We start from the raw sequence: 24,699 nt of genomic DNA, 5'->3' as shown, positions 1-24,699 counted from the left end.
GGCTCCTCTGTCCATGGAGTTCTCCAGACAAGAATACTGAAGTGGGTTGCCATTCTCTTCTCCAGGGGATATTCCCAGCCCAGGGATCTAAGCCCGGTCTCCTGCATTGCAGGCAGATTCTTTACTGTCTGAGCCACCAGGGAAGCCCTTAATGGTCTCTATCCCTTAGGGGTAAAAGAGAAAAAGGAAAAAAAAAGGAGCAGAAGAAGATTTTATGCTTTACTACTAATTTTATAGATGCCTACCTTTTGGGAATGACATTAAGACTTTGTTTATATTTTGTTGAAAGAAATGTCAATTACTGGCTCATTTGGTAAATAATAATATGAATTGCAGAGTAGTTTTAGGCTTGCCGACAAACCGTGCACCAGGTCCATGAAAACTGAAACAGATGCTAATTCATTGGAATGTTTATGGTGAGAAGACTGTCCATGTCTTGACCAAGTCATGCCTGTACAATTCAGATTAATTTGTTAAGTACGTATTAAGTTGAGAGGTAGGAAAGCTGCATTATAAAACAAAGTTACTTTCCTTTGAATGATACAGCAGCTTGGAGTACATATTAGGTCCTGAGTAAAAGGAGAGAGACATTACAAAACAGTTTAAAATAGCAAAAAAGAATTCATTTAATAATGGAAAGCTTTTATCATTTCTAAGTATAATTGATAAGTGATACTAAATATAATGCATTTTCAATTATGTTAACATGGCGCATGCTGACATAAACCAGTATTTTTCTCGTCAGTAGCTATTTTGAGTAATTTCTATTTATTAGAATTTTAAGTAGTCTCATTTTATGTTTTCTTGAAGACTACATGGTTTAAAACTCACTTAATTCAAGACGGACGCTTCATATGTGTAAACTAAAAGTAGAACTTTGTTGTTCATTAAATGTAGTTTTTATCATCAGTAACGTTTTTATATTGTTCTGTTTCAAATTTGTATAATTCAGAATTGGGTATAGTGAGACTGAATTGTATTACTAAAACAGATTAAAGTGAAATTGCTTTCTTTTTCCTATAGAAAATTGAACTTCCAAAGAAACTGGCAAAACGCTATCCTGCTTATGAATTATATCTTTATGGAGAAGGGTCCTATGCTGAAGAACACAAAGTTCTCCCTTTAACGGGTATTCCTGTTCTCTTTCTTCCTGGTAATGCTGGAAGTTATAAGCAAGGTAAGTCTCAAAAATAAATTTTGAAAGCTGTGAAATTCAGTTAAAGAATTAATTTAGATACATACTCTGCATTAACTACTTCACCACGCATACTGGGAGTCGCAAATATATGACATTTTATCTGAGAGAAGTATGTGACAAGTTTAAAAAAAAAGTTGAAAGCCACTTTGCAGAGGATAAGTAGGAGAAGATAAGTTGATGATAAATTGGTGATATGGGGATTTGGGAATCAGCAGAGGTAAGAGGTTTATGTTAGAAATTGAGGGTACACAAAAGAGAACCTAAAGCATTGACTAGAGAAGTAAATTGTTGGTTTAAGTTATGCTGAGCAAGAGAGGAGATTGATTTCTTTCTTTTGAAGCTATTTAAATTAGATCTAGAAAAACAGAGGCAAACACAGAAAGGTGGGGTTGGGGAAAATTTGTGTACATATTCCAAATTGAAATAGAGCAGTTATTCCTAGTGTAATAGTCAAGCAATGTAGAAGTAATTTCAGCTAAAATCCATTTTTTATTGTTATTTAAAAAAAACTGATGTGTTCTTTCATATAATGAGAATAGAATTATTTCAACATTTCGTATAACTCCGGGAGATAGTGAAGGACGGGGAAGCCTGGTGTGCTGTAGTTCATGAGGTTGCAAAGAGTTGGACACAACTTAGCAACTAAACAGCAACAAAGTATAATTACTTACATGTTTATCTATTTAGCTAGCAAATATTTATGGGGTACCTACCATGAGCCAGGCAGTGTTTTAGATATTAGGCAGTATTCTAGATATTCTAGATATTAGTATGCCAGTAATGTTAAAAGTTAGAAAAATAAACGAGTAAGGGATAAAGGATAAACAGGGTCAAGAGGTGACTAGATGAAGTGGCCACTATGAGGAGATGACATTTTGAGCAGAGGCTTGAGTATGGGAAGAGACTAAGGTATGGTACTGTTGCAAGAAAGACGTGGAAGCAGGAACATGTTTGGTGCATTCAAGGCTACTGAGACTAGAGAAGGTGAAAAGTGATGAGGATGGAAAAGTAGCCACAGGCTGTATCATTAAAGCCGTGGAAGAGACTTAGAATTTTGATTTAAATGTGATGGATAACTATTGGAGAGTTTGGGTAGGGAATTATAAACTCTGATTTTTAAAATTTAATCATTGTATTTGAAGTATAACACATGAACAGAAAAATATGTAGACTGTCACTATTTGGTTAAAAATGATTATAAAGTGAGTACCCAGGGGCCATACTCAAGTCAAGAAGTAGAAGGTCGTCAGCACCCTGGAAGCCCCTATGTGCCTTTTCCTGATTAAAACTCCCTCCCTTCCTTCTAAATGAAGCCACAATCCTAAGTTTAAGGTAGTCATTTTCTTTACTTTCTTTATAGTTTTAGCATCTTAGTGTGCATCTCTAATTCATTCTACTTATTTGGGGCTATTAAGAAAATTTTTTTTTAAAGAGGAACTGATATTTTTAATTTTATTATTATTATTACTTTTGGCCTTGCCACTCAGCAGGCAGAATCTTAGTTTCCCAACCAGAGATTGAACCTGTGTCCCCTGCAGTGGATGCACCAAGTTTTAACTACGGGACCGCCAAGGAAGTCCCAATTTTGGGCTGTTTTAAACTTTTCACTGTAATCACTCAGTGTATATTATTCTGTGACTGACTTCTTCCGCTTAACATTTTTTTTTTAATCTAGTAAAAGTAACTTTTACTGATTTTTTTTATCTTAGATCTTTTAAAAAATTGAAGAATAGTGATTTACAGTGTTAGTTACAGGTATATAGCAAAGTGATTCAGTTTTATATACACACACACACACACATATATATTAGTGCTTTCTAGGAATTAGGAGGAAGAGAATAATGAGTAACTGCTAATGAGTAAAGGGTTTTCTTTTGGGAGTGATTAAAAAATGTGTGAAGTTAGATTGCAGAAAACGATTGTATACCTCTGTGACTATACAAAATATCATTAAATTGTATGCTTTGCACAATGAGTTACATAGTTTGTAAATATGTTTAAAAAATGGAGTGGCAAACAAATGTTTTGTTTTCTAAACCCAAAACCTAGAGAGTATAATTGTGGGAAATGGAAATTCATTTGAAATTAAGAGACCAGCAACTTAAAAAATTGTTTTTATATATATATACTTTATCACTATATATGTATAGTATATGTCACATATTTATCACAATATATGTATATTACTTATATACATATATATGCTTTATCACAGTGTTCAACAGTAGAAGCAGAGAGCCTGTTTAGGAAACTATTAAAGTAGTTCAGGCAAGAGATGATGATGTTTGGATTAGGAAGGTAGTGGTAGAAGTGATGAAGAAAGCTTGATTGGGGAAATATTTAGAAGGTAGAGCATGACAAGATTTACTTACAATGATGTCATGTGTAAGAAAAAAAGACAAATCTTCCATGAGTATTTAAAACCACTGTGATGAGCTATAATGAGCAGACATTTCTTGTAGGATTTTCTGTCTTAAAATCCTCAAGTTTGACAAAGTTCATACTTCTTATTGTGCAAGGATTCCTTTCTTCCCTTTTAGCTGTTGTTGCCCCTGCTGAAGGGGAAACAGGTAGAGAATGAATGAACCATTCACTTTATATTTAATTTTTAAAAATTTATAGAAGAAGACACACAATTGCTAGGTGGGTTTGTTCTTCTAAATTGATATTATTAAGGATGTCACCCTGAAATAGGTTTTATTCAGAGTGTGAGATAGTTATTTGTTAAGAGATTTTGAAGCTTTAGAATAGAAGAAACTTTAAAAATTTTTGTTTCATATACACTTAATCCTTTTCCTCTGCAGTTCGTTCTATTGGTTCTATTGCACTTAGAAAAGCCGAAGACATTGACTTCAAATACCACTTTGACTTCTTTAGCGTGAATTTCAATGAAGAACTGGTGGCACTGTATGGTGGAAGTCTTCAGAAGCAGACCAAGTTTGTGCATGAATGCATTAAAACAATTCTCAAGCTCTATAAGGTATGAGATAATCATGCAAATCAATAGTGATCAGCCTACTGGTATCTTTTTTTGTTTGTTGAAGAGACTCAGCGTATTTTAAATTATTTGTTTACATGAGCTTCCCAGATGGCTCAGTGGTAAAGAAACTGCCTGCCAGTGCAGGAGATACAGGTTTGATCCCTGGGTCGGGAAGATCTGCTGGAGTAGGAAATGGCTGCTACACCAGTATTCTTGCCTGGAAAATTCCATGGACAGAGGAGCCTGGCAGGCTACGTCCATGAGGTCCGAAGAGTTGTGTGTACACGCACACACACACAAAAGTTGAAGCAAAGGTGGCACAAAGGTTTTCTTGTGTGAAATTCTATTGCTTTGAATTCAGTCATGGGTTTTAAAGTTCAAATTCAGTTTACAAGAACTCTTTCTTGTGAATTTTGGGAAAACAGATTTTTTTTTTCCTTTATATACAAATTAGGAGTACAGTGCATTTCCTAAATCCATTAGTATGGATTTGTTGAAATTATCAGCTCTAATTGTGAATTTACCTATTTTTTCCTCTAGTTTGTTAATTCTGCTAATAATTGTCTAAATAACTGGTACTAGAGTAGACTACCTCCATATATAAACAATTATAAAACTAGTGAAAATATCTGAGGCACATGTTTTCAGATGTTGGACAACCAAATAGTAAAGGACTGTGATCACTGAAAGAGGGAAAACATGTGATGTGAGCTCCATGAGAGCCCAGCTTTCTGCCTGGAAGCATTTTCCAGACCATGGGGTGAAGTTTTAGAGATGAAACAGAGCAAATTGACATCACTAAGCTGAAGAAGGCAGAGGCTGGCATTTGGGACTACAGAAATGGCTAGATTTGTGGTCAGAGTAGGAGAAGAAGAGAACTAAGAACTAGGCATAGATAGGAGCTCTAGAAATTTGATTCTTTCAGTCTTTGAGTGCTACAGTACGTATGCACAGGGCAATACAAGGCAATACCATACCAAGGAGGAAGGGTTAGGATTAGAGAGCCAGTGTCTAATTCGTTCAGAATTAAAAGGTTAAAAAATTTATTTCCAGTAATGAATTCATTGAGGTTTATAATTTATTTAGAAGGAAAATATATACTAATGGTGAAAAGATAGGAAGAGGAATAAATAGAATTATTCCACTACAGTGAGAAGTATAATATTAATTCATGATAGACTGATAAGGTTGTACATTGTAATTTCTAGAGTAACAACAACAAAGAAAGAGATGCAGCTAAAGAGCAAATGGAGGAGAAATACAGATCTACTTCAGAAATACTGCAGGTTGGGTTCCAGACTGCTGCAATAAAGCAGATACTGCAATTAAGCAAGTCTCATGAATTTTGGGGGGTCTAGTTCATATAAAGTTATGTTTGCAGTATACCATGGTCTATTAAGTGTGTGATAGCATCATGTTTTTAAAAATGTGCATACCTTAATTTTAAAATATTGCTAAGAAATGCTGACCATCATTTGAACCTTCATAGTAGTAATATCAAAGGTCAGTGATCACACAGCTCACCATAACAAGTGAAATGGAAAAGTTTGAAACATTGCGATAATTACAAAAAATGTGAGAGTGAATAAATATTATTGGAAAATGGCACCAATAGACTTGCTCAGTGCAAAGTTGCCATAGACCTTTGATTTGTAAAAAATGAGGTATCAGTGAAGTACGATAAAATGTATTCAGTCTGAAAGGAAAGAACCGAAAGACAGATGGGACAAACAGAAAACAAATGGCAAGATGATAGAGTTCAGTGCAGCTATCAATAATTATATTAATTGTAGATGGATTAAACACTCCAATTAAAAGAAAGATCTTGTCAGACTGGATTAAAAAACAAGACCCAACAAGCTATATGCTAATCTGAGTACTGGAAAGCAAAAGCCATTTTAGATGTAAAAATCCTTATTAAGAAATGTAAAGAAATGGAAAAAATACACATACAAATACAGATAGTATGAAAGTTACCATGGCAATCTTAGTATCAATTAAATAGATTCTAGGACAAAGGACATTACATTGAAAAAGAGGGACATTTCTTGGTAATAAGAGTCAGCTCATCAAGAAGGCCAAAGAATCTCAAGGGAGTATGCACCTAGTAACAGAGCTTCCAAGTTGATGAAGCGGAATTAACAAACCAGAGGAAAAATAGGTAAATTCACAATTAAAGTTGATAATTTCAGCAATCCTCTCTGAATAATTGATGAAATAAATAGGAAACCAGTAAAGTATACAAGATTTTAACACTGTTAATCAGCTTGACCTGTTGACATTTATAGAATGTGCCCAACAACTGTAGAAACAAGCTGGGCTTACTGATATTTATAGGCCACACCCAACAACTGAACAAGCTGTGATCTCTTTCAGTGCACATGGAACATTTACCAAGATATGCCATATGTTAAGCCATAAAACAAGTCTCAGTGTCAGGATTGAAGTCATACAGGGTTTTTTTTCTGAACATAACAGAATTAAATGAGAAATCTCAACAAAAAGATATCTGGAAAATCATCAAATGTTTGGAAATGACTTCTAGATAACCCAGAGGTTAAAAAGAAAATCACGGGTGAAATTTGAAAATGTTTTGAATTGAATTAAAATGAAAACATGTCATCAGAATTTGAAGATTAAAGTAGAAGTATAGTTTTAGGATTCATAAGTGAATTTAGCAGAATCACAGGTAAATGGTCAATATCAGTGTAGAAATCAATGATCAAATGGAAGGTGAAGTTTTGAAATGCATTTACAGTAGTATAAAAAATCTTATGGATAAATTTAGTGAAAGATGTGCAAGATCTAGTCACTGAAAACTGCAAACCCTGCTGGTAGAAATTAAAGAAATCCAAAATAAATGAACAGACCAACTTTATGGTTTAGAATCTCAAGATTAAGATGTAAATTTTCCCCAAATAGACCAGTAGATTTAATGCTCTACAAATCAAATACCAGTCGTTCTTTTTTTTTAATTGATATGCTTAGGTGGAAAGAATCAAAGCAACAAATAAAAAAAGACCCCTTGGAAAAGAACAAAGTTGGAGGTCCTGCATTGCCTGATTCAAGACTTAACTGTAAAGCTACAGTCATCCAGTCATTGGTAATCCTGTGTATCTTGAAAATGAAACTTAGGTGCCTTGATTCGTTGCCTAAGTCAGCATTTTAAAATTACTTCAAATATTTTTTAGCTTAAATCTACACTTATTGTAGGATGAAACAAGCCGTAAGATCAAACAGAACCTTTTACATATTAGATAAGATAAATTAGATGTGATTTCAAAATGAGATTTAATCCCATAAATGTCTTTCCCAAAAAGCAATTGTGTCTCTAATGTTATGTATTCAGTTCAGTTCAGTTCAGTTGCTCAGTCGTGTCCGACTCTTTGTGACCCCATGAATTGCAGCACGCCAGGCCTCCCTGTCCATCACCAACTCCCAGAATTCACTCAGACTCGCGTCCATCGAGTCCGTGATGCCATCCAGCCATCTCATCCTCAGTCGTTCCCTTCTTCTCCTGCCCCCAATCCCTCCCAGCATCAAAGTCTTTTCCAATGAGTCAACTCTTCGCATGAGGTAGCCAAAGTACTAGAGTTTCAGCTTTAGCATCATTCCTTCCAAAGAAATCCCAGGGCTGATCTCCTTCAGAATGGACTAGTTGGATCTCCTTGCAGTCCAAGGGACTCTTAAGAGTCTTCTCCAACACCACAGTTCAAAAGCATCAATTCTTCGGCGCTCAGCTTTCTTCACAGTCCAACTCTCACATCCATACATGACTATAGGAAAAACTATAGCCTTGACTAGACGGACCTTAGTTGGTGAAGTATTAGGTGCTCTGTTTTCCTTCTTTTTTTTTTTTTGTCTTGTTTTCTCTAACAAATACATGTTACATTTTTAATAGAACTAATAGACTTTTTTTAAAAATTGAGGCTTTTAGAAAGTGTTATTTCTGTTACAAGCAAGTACAATAGGGATTAAGAGACAACTCAGTCTTGTTGAATGGATATTCTTGGGTATGGGAAAGTGAGAGGACATTTTAGATGGAAGAAACCACATTCGTTCATCATGTGAGTCTGCATGCAAATATAGGAATGAATAAAACAGAAATCTAAGCCCTCATGGAACTATGTTCAAATAGGGAGAGGCAGGCAGAAAACATCATAAATAAGAAAAACACATACTATCTTGTGATAAATACCAGGAATTAAAAACAGAAAGGGGAGATAGGTAGTTGAAGGTAGACTACAATTATAAATAAGGGCACCCAGTGAAGACCTCTGTTGAGACACAGACAATTTGATACAAACTAAGGACATGAGGGAGTGGCTTCCCTGGTGGCTCAGAGGTTAAAGCATCTGCCTGCAATGCAGGAGACCCAGGTTCGATCCCTGGGTTGGGAAGATCCCCTGGAGAAGGAAATGGCAACCCACTCCAGTATTCTTGCCTGGAGATCCCATGGACAGAGAAGCCTGGTGGGCTACAGCCAGTCCATGGGATCGCAAAGAGTTGGACATGACTGAGTGACTTCACTTACTTACTTAACCTGTTTAGATACCTAGGAAAAGTACTATAGGAAGAGGAAACAAATATATGAGGCAAACACATGGGTCCTGTATTTCAGGAAAAACGAGTCTGGTATGGCTGGAACAGTAAGTTAGTAGAAGGAAAGTTTGGGAGGAAGGCAGTTTATAGAGCCTTGCAGGCAGTTTTAAGAATTTTGCTTTTTATTAAATGATACAGAAAGCTACTAAAGAGGTTTTTGAACAAAGGAATAACATGATCTGTTTTAGGTTTTTTCTTTTTAATTTTTTTTAATTTTTGGCTCTGCTGGGTCTTTGTTGCTGCTTGGGCTTTTTCTGTAGAAGTTGAGAGCAGGGACTACTCTCCATTGCAGTGCACAGACTTCTCATTGCAGTGGCTTCCCTTGTTGCAGAGCATGGGCTCTAGGCATTCCGGCTTCAGTAGTGCAGGCTCAATAGTTGTGACCCATGGGCTTAGTTGCTTTGCAACATGTGGAATCTTGCTGGTCTAGGGATCTAACCTGTGTCTCCTTCGTTAGTAGACAAATTCCTTACCATTGAGTCACCTGGGAAGCCCTCTTTTAGGTTATAACAGTATCATTCTGGTGTCAGTGTGCTTTTGAGGATAAACTGAAGGGATGTAAAGGTGGAAGCAGAGACACCAGTTAGGAAGCTATTGAAGTAATTTTGGCAAGATAATTTTGGTTTGGATCAAGTTGATAGCAGTGGAGATGATAGGAAATGGTCATACTGGTATAAATCTCAAAGGCAACAGGCGTTGCTGGCAGTTCAGGTATGGGGTGTAATGTGAGAGAAAAAGAAGAGTTAAGGATGACCCAAACTAGAAAAAGGGCTTCCTTGGTGGCTCAGATGGTAAAGAATCTGCGTGCAATGCAGGAGACCCACATTCAACCCAGGGGTTGGGAATATCCCCTGGAGAAGGGCATGGCAAGCCATTCCAGTATTCTTGCCTGGAGAACCCTGTGGACAGAGGAGCCAGGTGGGCTATAGTCCATGGGGTCACAAAGAGTCAGACATGACTTAGAGACTAACACTTTACTTCATTTCAAACTAGAAAAACTAAAAGAATTTAATTATCATTAACCAGGGTGGGGAGAAATGTAGGAGGAACAGATCTAAAGGATATTAAGAGTTCAGTTCTAGACAGATTGTATTTAAGGTACATTGTAGACATCCCAAGTGTAGCTAGCATGAAGTTGTAGTCGCGGGAGCAGGAGGGCTGAGAGGAGCTACTCCACATGTAAGGACAGGAGGGGCAGCCAGTGAGGAGATACCCCTCATCCAAGGTAAGGAGCAGTGGCTGCACTTCGCTGGAGCAGGTGTGAAGAGATACCCCACGTCCAAGGTAAGAGAAACCCAAGTAAGACGGTAGGTGTTGCAAGAGGGCATCAGAGGGCAGATGCACTGAAACCATAATCACAGAAAACTAGTAAATCTAATCAAACAGACCACAGCCTTGTCTAACTCAATGACACTAAGCCATGCCATGTGGGGCCACCCAAGATGGGCGGATCATGGTGGACAGGTCTGACAGAATGTGGTCCACTGGAGAAGGGAATAGCAAAGCACTTCAGTATTCTTGCCTTGAGAACCCCATGAACAGTATGAAAAGGTAAAATGATAGGATACTGAAAGAGGAACTCCCCAGGTTGGTAGGTGCCCAATATGCTACTGGAGATCAGTGGAGAAATAACTCCAGAAAGAATGGAACCAAAGCAAAAACAATACCCAGTTGTGGATGTGACTGGTGATATAAGTAAGGTCCGATGCTGTAAAGAGCAATATTGCATAGGAACCTGGAATGTTAGGTCCATGAATCAAGGCAAATTGGAAGTGGTCAAACAGGAGATGGCAAGAGTGAACATCGACATTCTAGGAGTCAGCGAACTAAAATGGACTGGAATGGGTGAATTTAACTCAGGTGACCATTATATCTACTACTGTGGGCAGGAATCCCTTAAAAGAAATGGAGTAACCATCATGGTCAACAGAAGAGCCTGAAATGCAGTACTTGGATGCAAACTCAAAAATGACAGAATGATCTCTGTTCGTTTCCAAGGCAAACCATTCAATATCACGGTAATCCAAGTCTATGCCCCAACCAGTAACACTGAAGAAGCTGAAGTTGAATGGTTCTTTGAAGACCTACAAGACCTTTTAGAACAAACACCCAAAAAAGATGTCCTTTTCATTATAGGGGACTGGAATGCAAAGGTAGGAAGTCAGGAAACACCTGGAGTAACAGGCAAATTTGGCCTTGGAATACAGAATGAAGCAGGGCAAAGGCTAATAGAGTTTTGCCAAGAGAACGAACTGGTCATAGCAAACACCCTCTTCCAATAACACAAGAGAAAACTCTACATGTGGACATCACTAGATGGTCAACACTGAAATCAGATTGATTCTGTTCTTTGCAGCCAAAGATGGAGAAGCTCTATACAGTCAGCAAAAACAAGCTGGGAGCTGACTGTGGCTCAGATCATGAACTCCTTATTGCCAAATTCAGACTTAAATTGAAGAAAGTAGGGAAAACCACTAGACCATTCAGGTTGACCTAAATCAAATCCCTTATGATTATACAGTGGAAGTGAGAAATAGATTTCAGGGACTAGATCTGAGACAGAGTGCTTGATGAACTATGGACAGAGGTTCGTGACATTGTACAGGAGACAGGGATCAAGACCATCCCCATGGAAAAGAAATGCAAAAAAGCAAAATGGCTCTCTGAGAAGGCCTTACAAATAGCTGTGAAAAGAAGAGAAGCAAAAAGCAAAGGAGAAAAGGAAAGATATAAGCATCTGAATGCAGAGTTCCAAAGAATAGGAAGGAGAGATAAGAAAGTCTTCCTCAGTGATCAATGCAAAGAAATAGAGGAAAATGACAGAATGGAAAAGACTAGAGATCTCTTCAAGAAAATTAGAGATACCAAGGGAACATTTCATGCAAAGATGGGCTCGATAAAGGACAGAAATGGTATGGACCTAACAGAAGCAGAAGATATTATGGAAAGGTGGCAGTAATACACAGAAGGACTGTACAAAAAAGAGCTTCATGACCCAGATAATCACAATGGTGTGATCACTCACCTAGAGCCAGACATCCTGGAATGTGAAGTCAAGTGGGCCTTAGAAATCATCACTACGAACAAAGCTAGAGGAGGTGATGGAATTCCAGTTGAGCTATTTCAAATCCTGAAAGATGATGCTGTGAAAGTGCTGCACTCAATATGCCAGCAAATTTGGAAAACTCAGCAGTGGCCACAGGACTGGAAAAGGTCACTTTTCATTCCAATCCCAAAGAAAGACAATGCCAAAGAATGCTCAAACTACCGCACAATTGCACTCATCTCACACACTAGTAAAGTAATGCTCAAAATTCTTCAAGCCAGGCTTCAGCAATACGTGAACCGTGAAATTCCAGTTGTTCAGGCTGGTTTTAAAAGGGCAGAGGAACCAGAGATCAAATTGCCAACACCTGCTGGATCATGGAAAAAGCAAGAGAGTTCCAGAAAAACATCTATTTCTGCTTTATTATGCCAAAGCCTTTGACTGTGTGGATCACAACAAACTGTGGAAAATTCTTCAAGAGATAGGAATCAGACCACCTGACCTGCCTCTTGAGAAATCTGTATGCAGGTTAAGAAGCAACTGTTAGAACTGGACATGGAACAACAGACTGGTTCCAAATAGGAAAAAGAGTATGTCAAGGCTGTATATTGTCACCCTGCTTATTTAACTTACATACAGAGTACATCCTGAGAAACGCTGTGCTGGAAGAAGCACAAGCTGGAATCAAGATTGCCAGGAGAAATATCAATAACCTCAGATATGCAGATGACACCACCCTTATGGCAGAAAGTGAAGAAGAACTAAAGAGCCTCTTGATGAAAGTGAAAGAAGAGAGTGAAAAAGTTGGCTTAAAGCTCAACATTCATAAAACGAAGATCATGGCATCTGGTCCCATCACTTCGTGAGAAATAGATGGGGAAACAGTGGAAACAGTGTCAGACTTTATTTTTGGTGCTCCAAAATCACTGCAGATGGTGATTGCAGCCATAAAATTAAAAGATACTTAGTCCTTGGAAGAAAAGTTATGACCAACCTAGATAGCATATTCAAAAGCAGAGACATTACTTTGCCAACAAAGGTCCGTCTAGTCAAGGCTATGGTTTTTCCAGTAGTCACGCATGGATGTGAGCGTTGGACTGTGAAGAAAGCTGAGCACCAAAGAATTGATGCTTTTGAACTGTGGTGTTGGAGAAGACTCTTGAGAGTCCCTTGGACTGCAAGGAGATCCCACCAGTCCATTTAAAGGAAATCAGTCCTGAATATTCATTGGAAGGACTGATGTTGAAGCTGAAACTCCAATACTTTGGCCACCTGATGCGAAGAACTGACTCATTGGAAAAGACCCTGATGCTGAGAAAGATTGAGGGCAGGAGGAGAAGGGGACGGCAGAGGATGAGTTGGCTGGATGGCATCACCAACTCAATGGACATGAGTTTCAGTAAACTCTGGGTGTTGTCGATGGACAGGGAGGCCTGGCGTGCTGCAGTCCATGGAGTTGCAAAGAGTTGGACATGACTGAGCTGAACAGAACTGCAATGTAGTTAGAGCCATGAGACTGAAATAGATCACTAATGGGTTCAAGATGTGAAAGAAGATATCTAAGGAGTGAGGTCTGAGTCACACCAGTATTAAGAGGTGAGGGGAGATAAGAAGGAACCAGCAAGAGACTAAAAAGGAGGAGTCAGTGAGTTAAGAGGAGAACTGTAAGATTATCTCATCAAGGACCAAGCAAAGCATTTTCAAAGAGGAAGAAGTGATCAACTATGTATTGCCATTGATAGGTCAAGTAAGGTGAGGATTGAGAATTGATCTTTAGATTCCTTGGTGACTAGATAAGTGCAGTTTTAAAGGAGTTTTGCAGGGGAAAACCTGATCAGAATGGGTTTAACAGTGCTTGAGAAATTGGAGACAGCAAGTACTGTGCAGACAACTGTTTTTGAAGAGTTTTGCTCTCAAGGGGTATATAAAGAAAGATATGGTTGCTAAAATAGAAGTAAAAAAATAAAGTTTTTACTTTTTAAGAGAGAATAGAAGTATATTTGTATACTAATGAGAATGATCTAGTAGTTGTTTTTGCTTAGTTCTCAATTGTGTCTGACTTTTTGTGACTCTTTGGACTGTAGCCCACCAGGCTCCTTTGTCCATGGGGTTTTTCAGAGGAGAATACTGGAGTAGGTTGCCATTTCCTCCACCAGGGTCTTCCTGACCAGGGATTGAATCCACATCTCCTGCGTCTCCTGCATTTCAGATTCTTTACCCTCTAGCCAGTGGGGAAGACCATATTTATATACTAGTGAGAATGATCTAGTAGACAGAAACAATAATGCAAGAAGAAAGTGAGAAGAATTGCCAGAGTGATGTCCTTGAGAAGGCCAAAGGGGATAGGTTTCAGAGCACATGTGTAGGGTTTGGCTTTTGCTAAGATCAAGTATGTTTCAGAAGATCACCAGAACCATCCTCAGGCTGATGATTCTCCAGGAGGCCTTACAAGACTCAGCATATAGTTGTTCTCATGGTTATGATTTATTACAGTGAAAGGATACAAAGCAAAATTGGCAAAGAGAAAAGGTGCATGGGGTGAAGTCCAGAGAAACCTGGTGAAAGCTTCCCAATATCCCCTTACAGGAAAGTCACTCTGGGTGCATTTAATTCCTACAGCAACGATTGTGACATGCATGAAGTGTCATCTATGACAGACATTCATTAGAGACTCAGTAGCCAAGGTTTTTTCTTGAGGGCCAGTCACCTGGGCACCTTGTGCCTATGCCTCCCATGTGCTAAAATCCCAACAAAAATAAGGCTGAAGGTATTCAACATAAACCATGTTTACAAAGCAGTTTTGGTATAATGAGCCATTTTTATAATTTTCGAAATGATGGAAACCCTTCCAAAGTCCATGGTCCCAGACAGCAAATCAGAGCCAACCTTGAATACAATCAGTTATAAGGATAGCAGTCTCAGGTCAATTCTTTTAACTCTGGTTCTGCATGAGGCCCAGATTATAGTAACAGGAGAGAAGGCATGGATGACGGATCAGTGCAGAAAGTGATGAACAGAAGTTTGGTAGTGGACAGAGGAGCCTGGTGGGCTGCAGTCCAAAGGGTCACAAAAAGTCAGACACAATTGAGAACTAAGCAAAAACAACTACTAGATCATTCTCAATAGTATATAAATATACTGTTATTCTCTCTTAAAAAGTAAAAACTTTATTTTTACTTCTACTTTAACAACTACATCTTTCCTTATATACCCCTTGAGAGCAAAACTCTTCAAAAACAGTTGATACTATATGGAGATAGAAGAGATTTTTTAAAAAGAAATACTTTAAAAATTAAAATATGTAATTATCAGTGAATAAATGTTGTGGATTGCTGACTCCTTTTTAAGCCCAGGCCCACAATAGAGAAATAATTTGATGAGATAAGATATATCAATATGATTCAATAGTACATTGCTATGGCACCTGGAATAGTTGTGGCTTTTTTTTGATACCTTCACTTTCAAATAAGTGATCTGACTATATACCCTATAAAATCTAATATTCTGATATACACTGAATGTAATCACACCTCATACATACAGTATAACAAATGGGAAAGCACGATTTGCTAGACCAAGGGTTGTGATTTTGGTTTAAAAAACCAAAGCCTAACTTTTAAAAATGCTTGCAGAACACAAAACAGTATGAATATATTAATTACAAGTGTATGAAAATGTATTTCTGTCTTATTAAGGGAGATTGTAGAAATAGTTTATTCTTCTTTTTTCAATAAAATTGCTTATATGTACAGAGAAGTATTTATTATGTTTACTGTGATTCTAATCTTTAATCATGCCTTGACGATTTTTTTTTTTTAATAGGGTCAAGAATTCGCTCCAAAAAGTGTGGCAATAATCGGTCATTCTATGGGCGGCCTTGTTGCAAGAGCATTGCTTACACTGAAAAATTTTAAACAAGATCTGATCAATCTTCTCGTTACACAAGCCACACCTCATGTTGCTCCTGTGCTGCCATTAGATCGCTTCATTACAGGTGAGTACTGTTACATAAACACTAACTAATCATTGTTTAGGATTAAACAAATCCTTGCAGCTACTCCCTTTAGAGTATGTTACAGGTTTATCCGTGTGTGAAGCAGCTTAGGTTTAAATCAGTACTTCGAATTCTGAGCATCTCTTTTTGTGACTTTCAGCTTAAGACTCATAGCTGAAACTGCTGTTAGTCTTCTCTGCCTGTTGCATCTTAACCTGGACGACATGCATCCTACAGCCTCTAGGCATTTGAGCTTCAGCTTAGTTGTTCTTAATGTTGACTCCCAGTGTATTTATATTTCTCTGTTTTGTTAACTCTTATGGCTACTCTATTCAAAATAAACTTATATTTAGGTAAAAGAGTAGAAGTGCCTTTTTTAAAAACAAATAGGCTTTTTTTTCGCAATGGGTTTGCTGCCAGGACACAGGTGTCGTGAAAACCACCGTTAAACCTAAGCCAAAATGGGAAAGGAGAAGACCCACATCAACATAGTTGTCATTGGGCACGTAGATTCAGGGAAGTCTGCCACGACTGGCCATCTGATCTACAAATGTGGCGGGATCGACAAGAGAACAATTGAAAAGTTCGAGAAGGAGGCTGCCGAGATGGGAAAGGGCTCCTTCAAATATGCCTGGGTCTTGGACAAACTGAAAGCTGAACGTGAGCGTGGTATTACCATTGATATCTCCCTGTGGAAATTTGAGACCAGCAAGTACTATGTTACCATCATTGATGCCCCAGGACACAGAGACTTCATCAAAAACATGATTACAGGCACATCCCAGGCTGACTGTGCTGTCCTGATTGTTGCTGCTGGTGTTGGCGAATTTGAAGCCGGTATCTCCAAGAACAGGCAGACCCGTGAGCATGCCCTTCTGGCTTACACCCTGGGTGTGAAACAACTAATTGTTGGCGTTAACAAAATGGATTCTACTGAGCCACCCTATAGCCAGAAGAGATACGAGGAAATTGTTAAGGAAGTCAGCACCTACATTAAGAAAATTGGCTACAACCCCGACACAGTAGCATTTGTGCCAATTTCTGGCTGGAATGGTGACAACATGCTGGAGCCAAGTGCTAATATGCCATGGTTCAAGGGATGGAAAGTCACCCGTAAGGACGGCAATGCCAGTGGAACCACCCTGCTTGAAGCTCTGGATTGCATCCTGCCACCAGCTCGCCCAACTGACAAACCCTTGCGTTTGCCTCTCCAGGATGTCTATAAAATTGGTGGTATTGGTACTGTCCCTGTGGGTCGTGTGGAGACTGGTGTTCTCAAACCTGGCATGGTGGTCACCTTTGCTCCAGTCAATGTAACAACTGAGGTGAAGTCTGTAGAAATGCACCATGAAGCACTGAGTGAAGCCCTTCCTGGGGACAATGTGGGCTTCAATGTCAAGAACGTGTCTATCAAAGATGTCCGTCGTGGCAATGTGGCTGGTGACAGCAAAAATGATCCACCCATGGAAGCTGCTGGCTTCACAGCTCAGGTGATTATTTTGAACCATCCAGGCCAAATCAGTGCTGGATATGCACCTGTGCTGGATTGTCACACAGCTCACACTGCTTGCAAGTTTGCTGAGCTGAAGGAGAAGATTGATCGTCGTTCTGGGAAAAAGCTGGAAGATGGCCCTAAATTCTTGAAATCTGGTGACGCTGCCATCGTTGATATGGTTCCTGGCAAGCCTATGTGTGTCGAGAGCTTTTCTGATTATCCTCCCCTGGGCCGTTTTGCTGTGCGTGACATGAGACAGACAGTTGCTGTGGGTGTCATCAAAGCAGTGGACAAGAAGGCAGCTGGAGCTGGCAAGGTCACCAAGTCTGCCCAGAAAGCTCAGAAGGCTAAATGAATATTATCCCCAATACCTGCCACCCCAGTCTTAATCAGTGGTGGAAGAACGGTCTCAGAACTGTTTGTCTCAATTGGCCATTTAAGTTTAATAGTAAAAGACTGGTTAATGATAACAATGCATCGTAAAACCTTCAGAAGGAAAGGAGAATGTTTTTGTGGACCATATGTTTTGTGTGTGGCAGTTAAAGTTATTAGTTTTTAAAATCAGTACTTTTTAATGAAAACAACTTGACCAAAAATCTGTCACAGAATTTGAGACCCATTAAAAAAAGTTTAATGAGAAAAAAAATAAAAATAAAAACAAATAGGTCTGCTAACACTTTATATGATGGGATGAGTTAGGATTGCTAACATTTATAGAGCTCTTATATTTTGGATATTGTGGCAAGAAATTTACATGACTGTTAGGTCATTTGATCTTTAGGGCAGTCCTTTGAGGTGGATACCATTATTATAGCCATGTTCACAGATAGAAAAAAAGAGGCCAGGATAAATTCTTGCCCAAAATCACATAGCAAGAAAATAGTGGAGCCAGTATTTGACGCTGGCAAGCTTGTTTCTGGGTCTGTGATTTTTACCCTTTGCATATGCTGCCTCTGAATTGAGTTATATTATGATAACAGAGGAAATAAAACTATGGGTAATACTGTAATTTTGCAGATAATTTTGAGTGAAGAACAGGAGTTTATGATTGCTATCATCTAATTAAATAGTGATAATGTTGGCGAATAAGAATTAAATGCCAACTCTCTTAATTTTTTATTAAAGTCAAGTATTGTCTTCATGGCTTATTGGAATACTGTATGTGTAGAAGAAAATCTGTAGAAAGAAATAATTATTTTTCCTGATCAGTAAATTTGCACAACTTTTTATTCTATAAAAATTTGTATCATCTTAATTGTGCTGAAAATTTTTTTTATAGATTAGTGAGACACATACCCTAAGGACTCCAAACCAAAGTAGCTTTCCAAAACACCCGTCTAAGCATAACATTGCCAGGGAGTAATTTATTTGCTGAGATATCTGGTGCAGTAGTACTTAAAGAGAAGGTTGATTTTTTTTCTTATTGTATTTAAAACCTTGCCTGTAAAACTCTTTGAATAAAAAATTTAATTTTATATTGAAGTTAAATATGCCTTCCTGATTCTAATAGTTATAAATTATTCTTTATAATAGGTTTAGAAAAAATTAAAGACATAGTCATAATACTTGTCATCATAATCAAGATTTCTTTCTCTTACTGCATTTTATGTGGTATATGTAGATAAGCCCTGCAAGTTATATTAGAATTACTCAAAATCCTTTTTAAAAATCTCTCTGAGGAAAGAACTGTCAAGAGAGTCAGGTTTTAGTGTTTTTAAAGGATGCTTATGGTCTGTCTCTAAATGGCTTAGACCTTCTGGGATCCTGATACCTGGTTATCTGAGGTGGATCTGATGTAATAATACTAGAAATAAAGTGCAAAATAAATGTAATGCCCTTGACTCATTCTGAAACCACTGCCCCCCCCCCCCACCATCCTGGTCCATAGAATAATTGTCTTCTACAAAATCTGTCCCTGGTGCCCAAAAGGTTGGGGACCACTGGCTTAGGCTGAAAGTTGCTTCTTAGGATCAAGGTGCCTTTCCAGTAATTAGCAAGCTTCTTGGGCTTCCCTTGTGGCTCACAAAGAATCCACCCACAATGCGTCAGACCTGGACTTGATCCCTGGGTCGGGAAGATCCCCTGGAGAAGGGAAAGGCTACCCACTCCATTATTCTGGCCTGGAGAATTCCATGGTCTATACATTCCATGGGGTCACAAAGAGTTGGACATGACTGAACAACTTTCACTTTGCCATTTATTTTGTATTTATTTTTTATTGCATCAAGCCATAATTAGTATGAAAAAGCAAAAGTTCAAAGGAAGATAGATTTTTAAGTTTTTAGGAGACCCATATTATGTGCAGAAGTAGATTCCCTGTTTGTACTTGTTGGAAATACTATCCTTAAATAGGGAGAAAGGAAGCCTTGCACTGGGCTCTGCACTTTACAAGGCCCTGCTCTGGTGTTGCCATATGCACACAGGGTGTGAAGTGTACAGGGCAAACCCACTTGGAGGTTGTACCTTTACTTTTGGACCATGATCCAGGTAACCAGTCTTTCAGACTTTTCTTGTCCATATGCCTCAAGCTCACTTCCTTAGCCTCTCTCTTGGATCTGTCTTGAGGACAGGTATGTGCAATCCTGAGCTTGAACTGTGGCCAGGGGTGGCTCTGCTTGAAGTACAGACAGAACTTGAATGTGCACAGGAGGTCCTTGTGATGCAGGATGGAATGTGTTTGGGCAGTAAAGGAGGAGAGCTCAGTGATCTGCTCTCCCTATGCTGCAGATGTCTACAGAGATATGTTCTCCCTACGCTGCCATCAGCCAGTGTCCAACTCTGAGGTGTCCTTGTTGCCGTTGCTCAGTTGCTCAGTCCTGTCCAACTCTTTGCAATCCTATGAACTGCAGCACACCAGGCTCCCTTGTCCTTCACTATCTCCCAGAGCTTGCTCAAACTCCTGTCCACTGAGTCGGTGATACCATCCAGCCATCTCATGCTCTGTTGCCCTCTTCTCCTCTTGCCTGGAATTCTTAATTTGAACCTGGCCTTTCATGTTATTTCAATGATATATGTATATATCATGATATATATGTAGGCAGAGAAAATATGTTTGATTTAAGTTTGTTAGCTGAAATTTTGACTTTGGTATTTAGACATATGGCATGTATACCCCGATTGGTAACTCTTATCCCAGGCCCTGGACATGTTAGGAATGGGTCTGCTTGGTTGCAGTCTTAAGTAAATAGGATTGAGATTTAATGAGATAAGTTTGCTGTTCCAAAATGTTAAAAGTGATCAAATGCCAAGATAAAAAATGCATTAAGTTTTGATAATCAGAACAGGAAATGAGAACTCCCTGCCCTGGCCTCAGATTTTTGACACTAAATTTTTCTCATCTTCCATTGATAAAGTGGAAAAATTATCCCCAAGTAGTTCCCTTTGAAACTGCTTGTTAAACTAAATGAATAGAATCTTTTAAACATCAGATTTTCTACAGTAGAGAGTCCCAAGAATAATTTGACTGTCATTGCCCTGATAGATGGTATTTTAAGAACTTAAATAGCGCTCTGTGTGGTCACCAGTACTATAGTGGCTGCAGTAAAAAGCTGCTGAGCCCTTATAAACAAGGATACAGCCATGATTAGGAAGATCTGCAGCTCCTTCTCATAGGAAACTTGTATCTTTGGAAGAATTTGGGGTGTTTCTATATTATGTGGCTTATGAACAAAAAGCATCCTTGTGGGATGTAGAGACCTGTTTGCTATAGACTTGTCAAAGCTATAATTGGGTTATCTTTTTTCTTTATTGATGTTTGCTACCTCAGTATTTGTACTGCTGGGGAAAGTAGAATATTTGTAAAGATAACTGATTTTAGTCAAAGTAGAGAAATGTGGATGGCATTGTTTATAGACAATTCAGGTGGCTTAAACAGAAATTCAGTTTAATGTTAGTATCATAGATAGGTTATTATTTCAGGGAATGGTTACTAACTTTTAATGTGTGTCTTTTTTATTTCCCACCAGATTTTTATATGACTGTAAACAACTATTGGATTTTAAATGCTAGACAGATAAATTTAACCACACTTTCTGTAGCTGGAGGATTCCGGGATTACCAAGTTCGTTCAGGACTGACTTTTCTACCAAAATTAAGCCATCATACCAGTGCCTTATCTGTTGTGGTAATCTTTTTTAAAGATTCTACTGAAGTAGTAACATAATGGTCACAACGGGGCATGAAAGAAGTGATATGTGGTTGGTTGGAAATGATTGCTGAGTTGGTGTAGTGTCCTGTGTGTACATGTGTGCATGTGTGTGAGTGAAAGGAGAGAGATATGAAAAAATGTATGTTATTATTTTGGGAAGGCAGAGGCATAGATACTTAAATCCATGGAAAGTGAAAAGAATATTAGAAACTCTGTGCAAATCAGATTGTTTCTTGTTCAAAGTAAGTGTCTATCCATTGATTAGAGTTTTAAGTATAGGAAAGTGTGGGCTGATGTCTAAGGGCCCTTTGTGTATCTCACTGGTATGCTATATACAACAGTAGTAGAAGATCAAACATTTCACATACTCTTGAATTTTATACTTAAATGAAGGTTTACTAGTTTTAAAATTTAAAAATTAGCTTTGATACTTGGTAGTAGCTTCCCTGGTGGCACAGACAGTAAAGAATCTGCCTGCCATGTGGGAGGCAAGGGTTCGATCCCTGGGTCGGGAAGATTCCCCTGGAGAAGGAAATGGCAACCTACTCCAGTATTCTTGCCTGGAGAACCCCATAGACAGAGGAGCCTGGTGGGCTACAGTCCACGGGGTTGCAAAGAGTTGGACAGGACTGAACGACTGATACTTGATAGAGCATCAAAGTATAGATAGAGACTTGATTAATTAACTTGCTACTTCTTCCCTGCTAGCACATCAGGTATTTGATCTTTAACTGGGATACATAGTTTCTGTAAAATAAGTTCAGGTTCCTTTTTAGGACTTACATTATTCATATATTTTTAACTTTGAAGTCTTTAGTTAAGAGCTTAACTTTTAAACTCAGTATACACATTGTCTCTAAATATAACTCAGTTTAATTTCTACAAAGAAAATTCATAGCATTCCTTTTGCTTCTTAGATGATAGTTCTTTGTTTCCTAGTTCTCTTCATAAATATGCCTTTGCTCGGCTTAGCTACTATTGCTCTTCCTTAGATTGCTATTCATTAAGTAAATACTGAATGAAATACTAGATAGAACAAAAATTATTAGGCTGTTCTGCCCTTATCCACCATTTTCTTACTACTGGAGGAGCTATGATATAGCCATAATAGCTTTGGAACTAATTAGTACTAATTTACTAATTGGTAAACCTCTCTAACCTCATTGTTGGTATGAATCTCATTTTTTGCTGCTGAAATATTTTGGGCAGATATATTCTAGTTCTCAAAACTCTAAATATGAAATTCTTAGTAAAAATAGATATTTTAGTCAGATAAAATTGGATATAACTTATTTCCTAGACTTGATCTGGAGCATTATGCTGTATTGATACCCTCTTCTGCAGCTTTTAAAAAAATTTGTTTTTTTTTAATGGTGTGTGTATGCATGCTTTTCTAATCAATATGTTAATGTCTTGTGTTTAAGGCAACTTGTGTATTTGTGTCTCTGATGAAAATATATTTTACTTATTATGGAACTTAAAGCTGGTTATTGTATAATCTGAGTTTTATTTAGCTTTTAAATATTTCATTATTTAGTTTTTAGCTCCCAAATAATCTTTAGTCTTTTATATATCTATATGTACATTCTCCTAAAAAAAAAAAAAAACAGTTATTAAGAAGTAATTTTTTAATGATTATCTCAAGACCAGTTAAAAGACATTGAACCCATTGGGACTAAAAAACCATTCAAGTTAGAGGCCTTAGTTATTTTAGTATGGTAGACCAAACTTCTATAATATTCACTTATGCAGATAATGGCACTTAAACAGTAGAATTTTGCATTTTACTCATTTAACTCCCCTAGGTGTGCATTTAAGTGGTGGGTGGTTTATGAAGGAGGCTCCGTAAAGGACTCAGGCTCCCCCTTCTTGAATGCCTTACCCAAAAGTTTGCTTTAATCATCACTGTTTCAGCCCACAGGAAGGGAGGAGAAAGAGCGTGGAGGGAGAGCAGTCAGGCCTGGCAGTGGCACATATCACTCTCTTTTACATACTGTTAGGACATGACTGAAGTGACTTAGTAGCAGCAGCAGCAGCAGCAGCAGAGTACTTAGTCACATCTTAATGTAAAGAGACTGAAATATGCATTCTAGCTAACTGTGTAAAAATGGAAGATTTTGCTGGACATTCAGCAGTTTTTACCACAAAGATTATGAGCAGCTACCTTTATTATTTGTGTTGACTTTCCTTTTTTTAGCTCTAACACAGATATTAGACTGAAAGTAAATTAGCTTTGTGTCCTAGTTAATAGTAAATGATGTCTACACTGAGCTCTTACTTTACCGAGAATCTAATGAAACCTTAGAACCACAGTGAACTCTGGTTGTCTCAGTTTTTAAAGTAAGTTGCCAGCAGTAATTCCTAAATAAAATATCTAACATTTATAAGTTCATTTAGTAAGCTGTAGATTTTCTTTCAACTGTAGAGCCTGGAACCCAAATATACATTGTTATTTGCAGAGTATCAGGATTACAATGACTCAATGACTCCTTAGAAGTTATAAATACCTTTTTTTTTTTTTTAGCTAGAGAGGCATGTTAGTCCTTTAAATTTTCTCACACATAGCATTGTTAGTTCCCTGTTTTCATTTTATTTTGACATTTCTAGGGAGAGCATCTCATTGTGTCTTTGACAGTACAGAGAGAGATGATATGAAAAATAATATTAGGTTTACTTAATATTCCCCCATTGTATGTAAGATGGTGTTCATTCACGAGGAGGTCATTACCTTGTATAAAAAAATTCTCTAGTTCTTGGAGGTTGCTGATCATTGTTAGGAAACCTTCTGAGAATAGTTACATTTTTTACCAGGCTTTTGCCCTTCTGTCTCTAACCAGTAGTATATATTGCTAATCATCTAGAGATTTTTTTTTTTTAATGAAAGTCTGTACCCCACTTATAAAAGTCTGATTTGGTAGTTTTGTGATTAGGCATATTTATTTTGAATAAAGTCTCACCAGGCCTAGGTGTCTCTCAGATATATGCTGATTAGAATTAACATCTTAGAATTTATTAAGTGTTAGTTTAGTCAGAACTAAAGTGACTGAAATATCTATTATAATTTATACATACTCTATGACTTATTAAAAATTCATAAACTCAACCTCTTATTAGAGTAATGAGGACTTAGACATTAAACTTCAGTAAGTAACCTGAAGAATAATTATTAAAGAATAATTTAAGCTTGACTAAGTAGTAATGACAAAGATAGTTATTTTATGCAGAAAATATTTAATA

The 24,699-nt window shown here is 37.8% G+C and overlaps 1 protein-coding gene, 1 non-coding gene and 1 pseudogene across 2 annotated transcripts in view; all 3 read left to right on the top strand.

Annotated features, from left to right (window-relative positions):
* Positions 1–24,699, top strand: part of PGAP1 (post-GPI attachment to proteins inositol deacylase 1) — a 72,445-nt gene that overhangs the window by 4,760 nt on the left and 42,986 nt on the right. Inside the window, exons 2-5 of the mRNA XM_068968890.1 lie at positions 1,024–1,177; positions 4,003–4,178; positions 15,649–15,820; positions 21,281–21,438. Coding sequence (XP_068824991.1) covers positions 1,024–1,177; positions 4,003–4,178; positions 15,649–15,820; positions 21,281–21,438 — 660 coding nt within the window. The remainder of the gene's footprint in view (positions 1–1,023; positions 1,178–4,002; positions 4,179–15,648; positions 15,821–21,280; positions 21,439–24,699) is intronic.
* TRNAC-GCA (transfer RNA cysteine (anticodon GCA)) lies at positions 8,507–8,578 on the top strand. Its single transcript has one exon. It is a non-coding gene; the product is annotated as a tRNA-Cys (tRNA).
* Positions 16,282–17,845, top strand: LOC138075492 (elongation factor 1-alpha 1 pseudogene; annotated as a pseudogene).

Source organism: Capricornis sumatraensis, chromosome 3 (assembly GCF_032405125.1).
Source record: "Capricornis sumatraensis isolate serow.1 chromosome 3, serow.2, whole genome shotgun sequence".
NCBI classification, from domain to species: Eukaryota; Metazoa; Chordata; class Mammalia; order Artiodactyla; family Bovidae; genus Capricornis; species Capricornis sumatraensis.
Note: the sequence above shows the minus strand (reverse complement) of the source record. Positions and strands in the feature narration are given on the sequence as shown.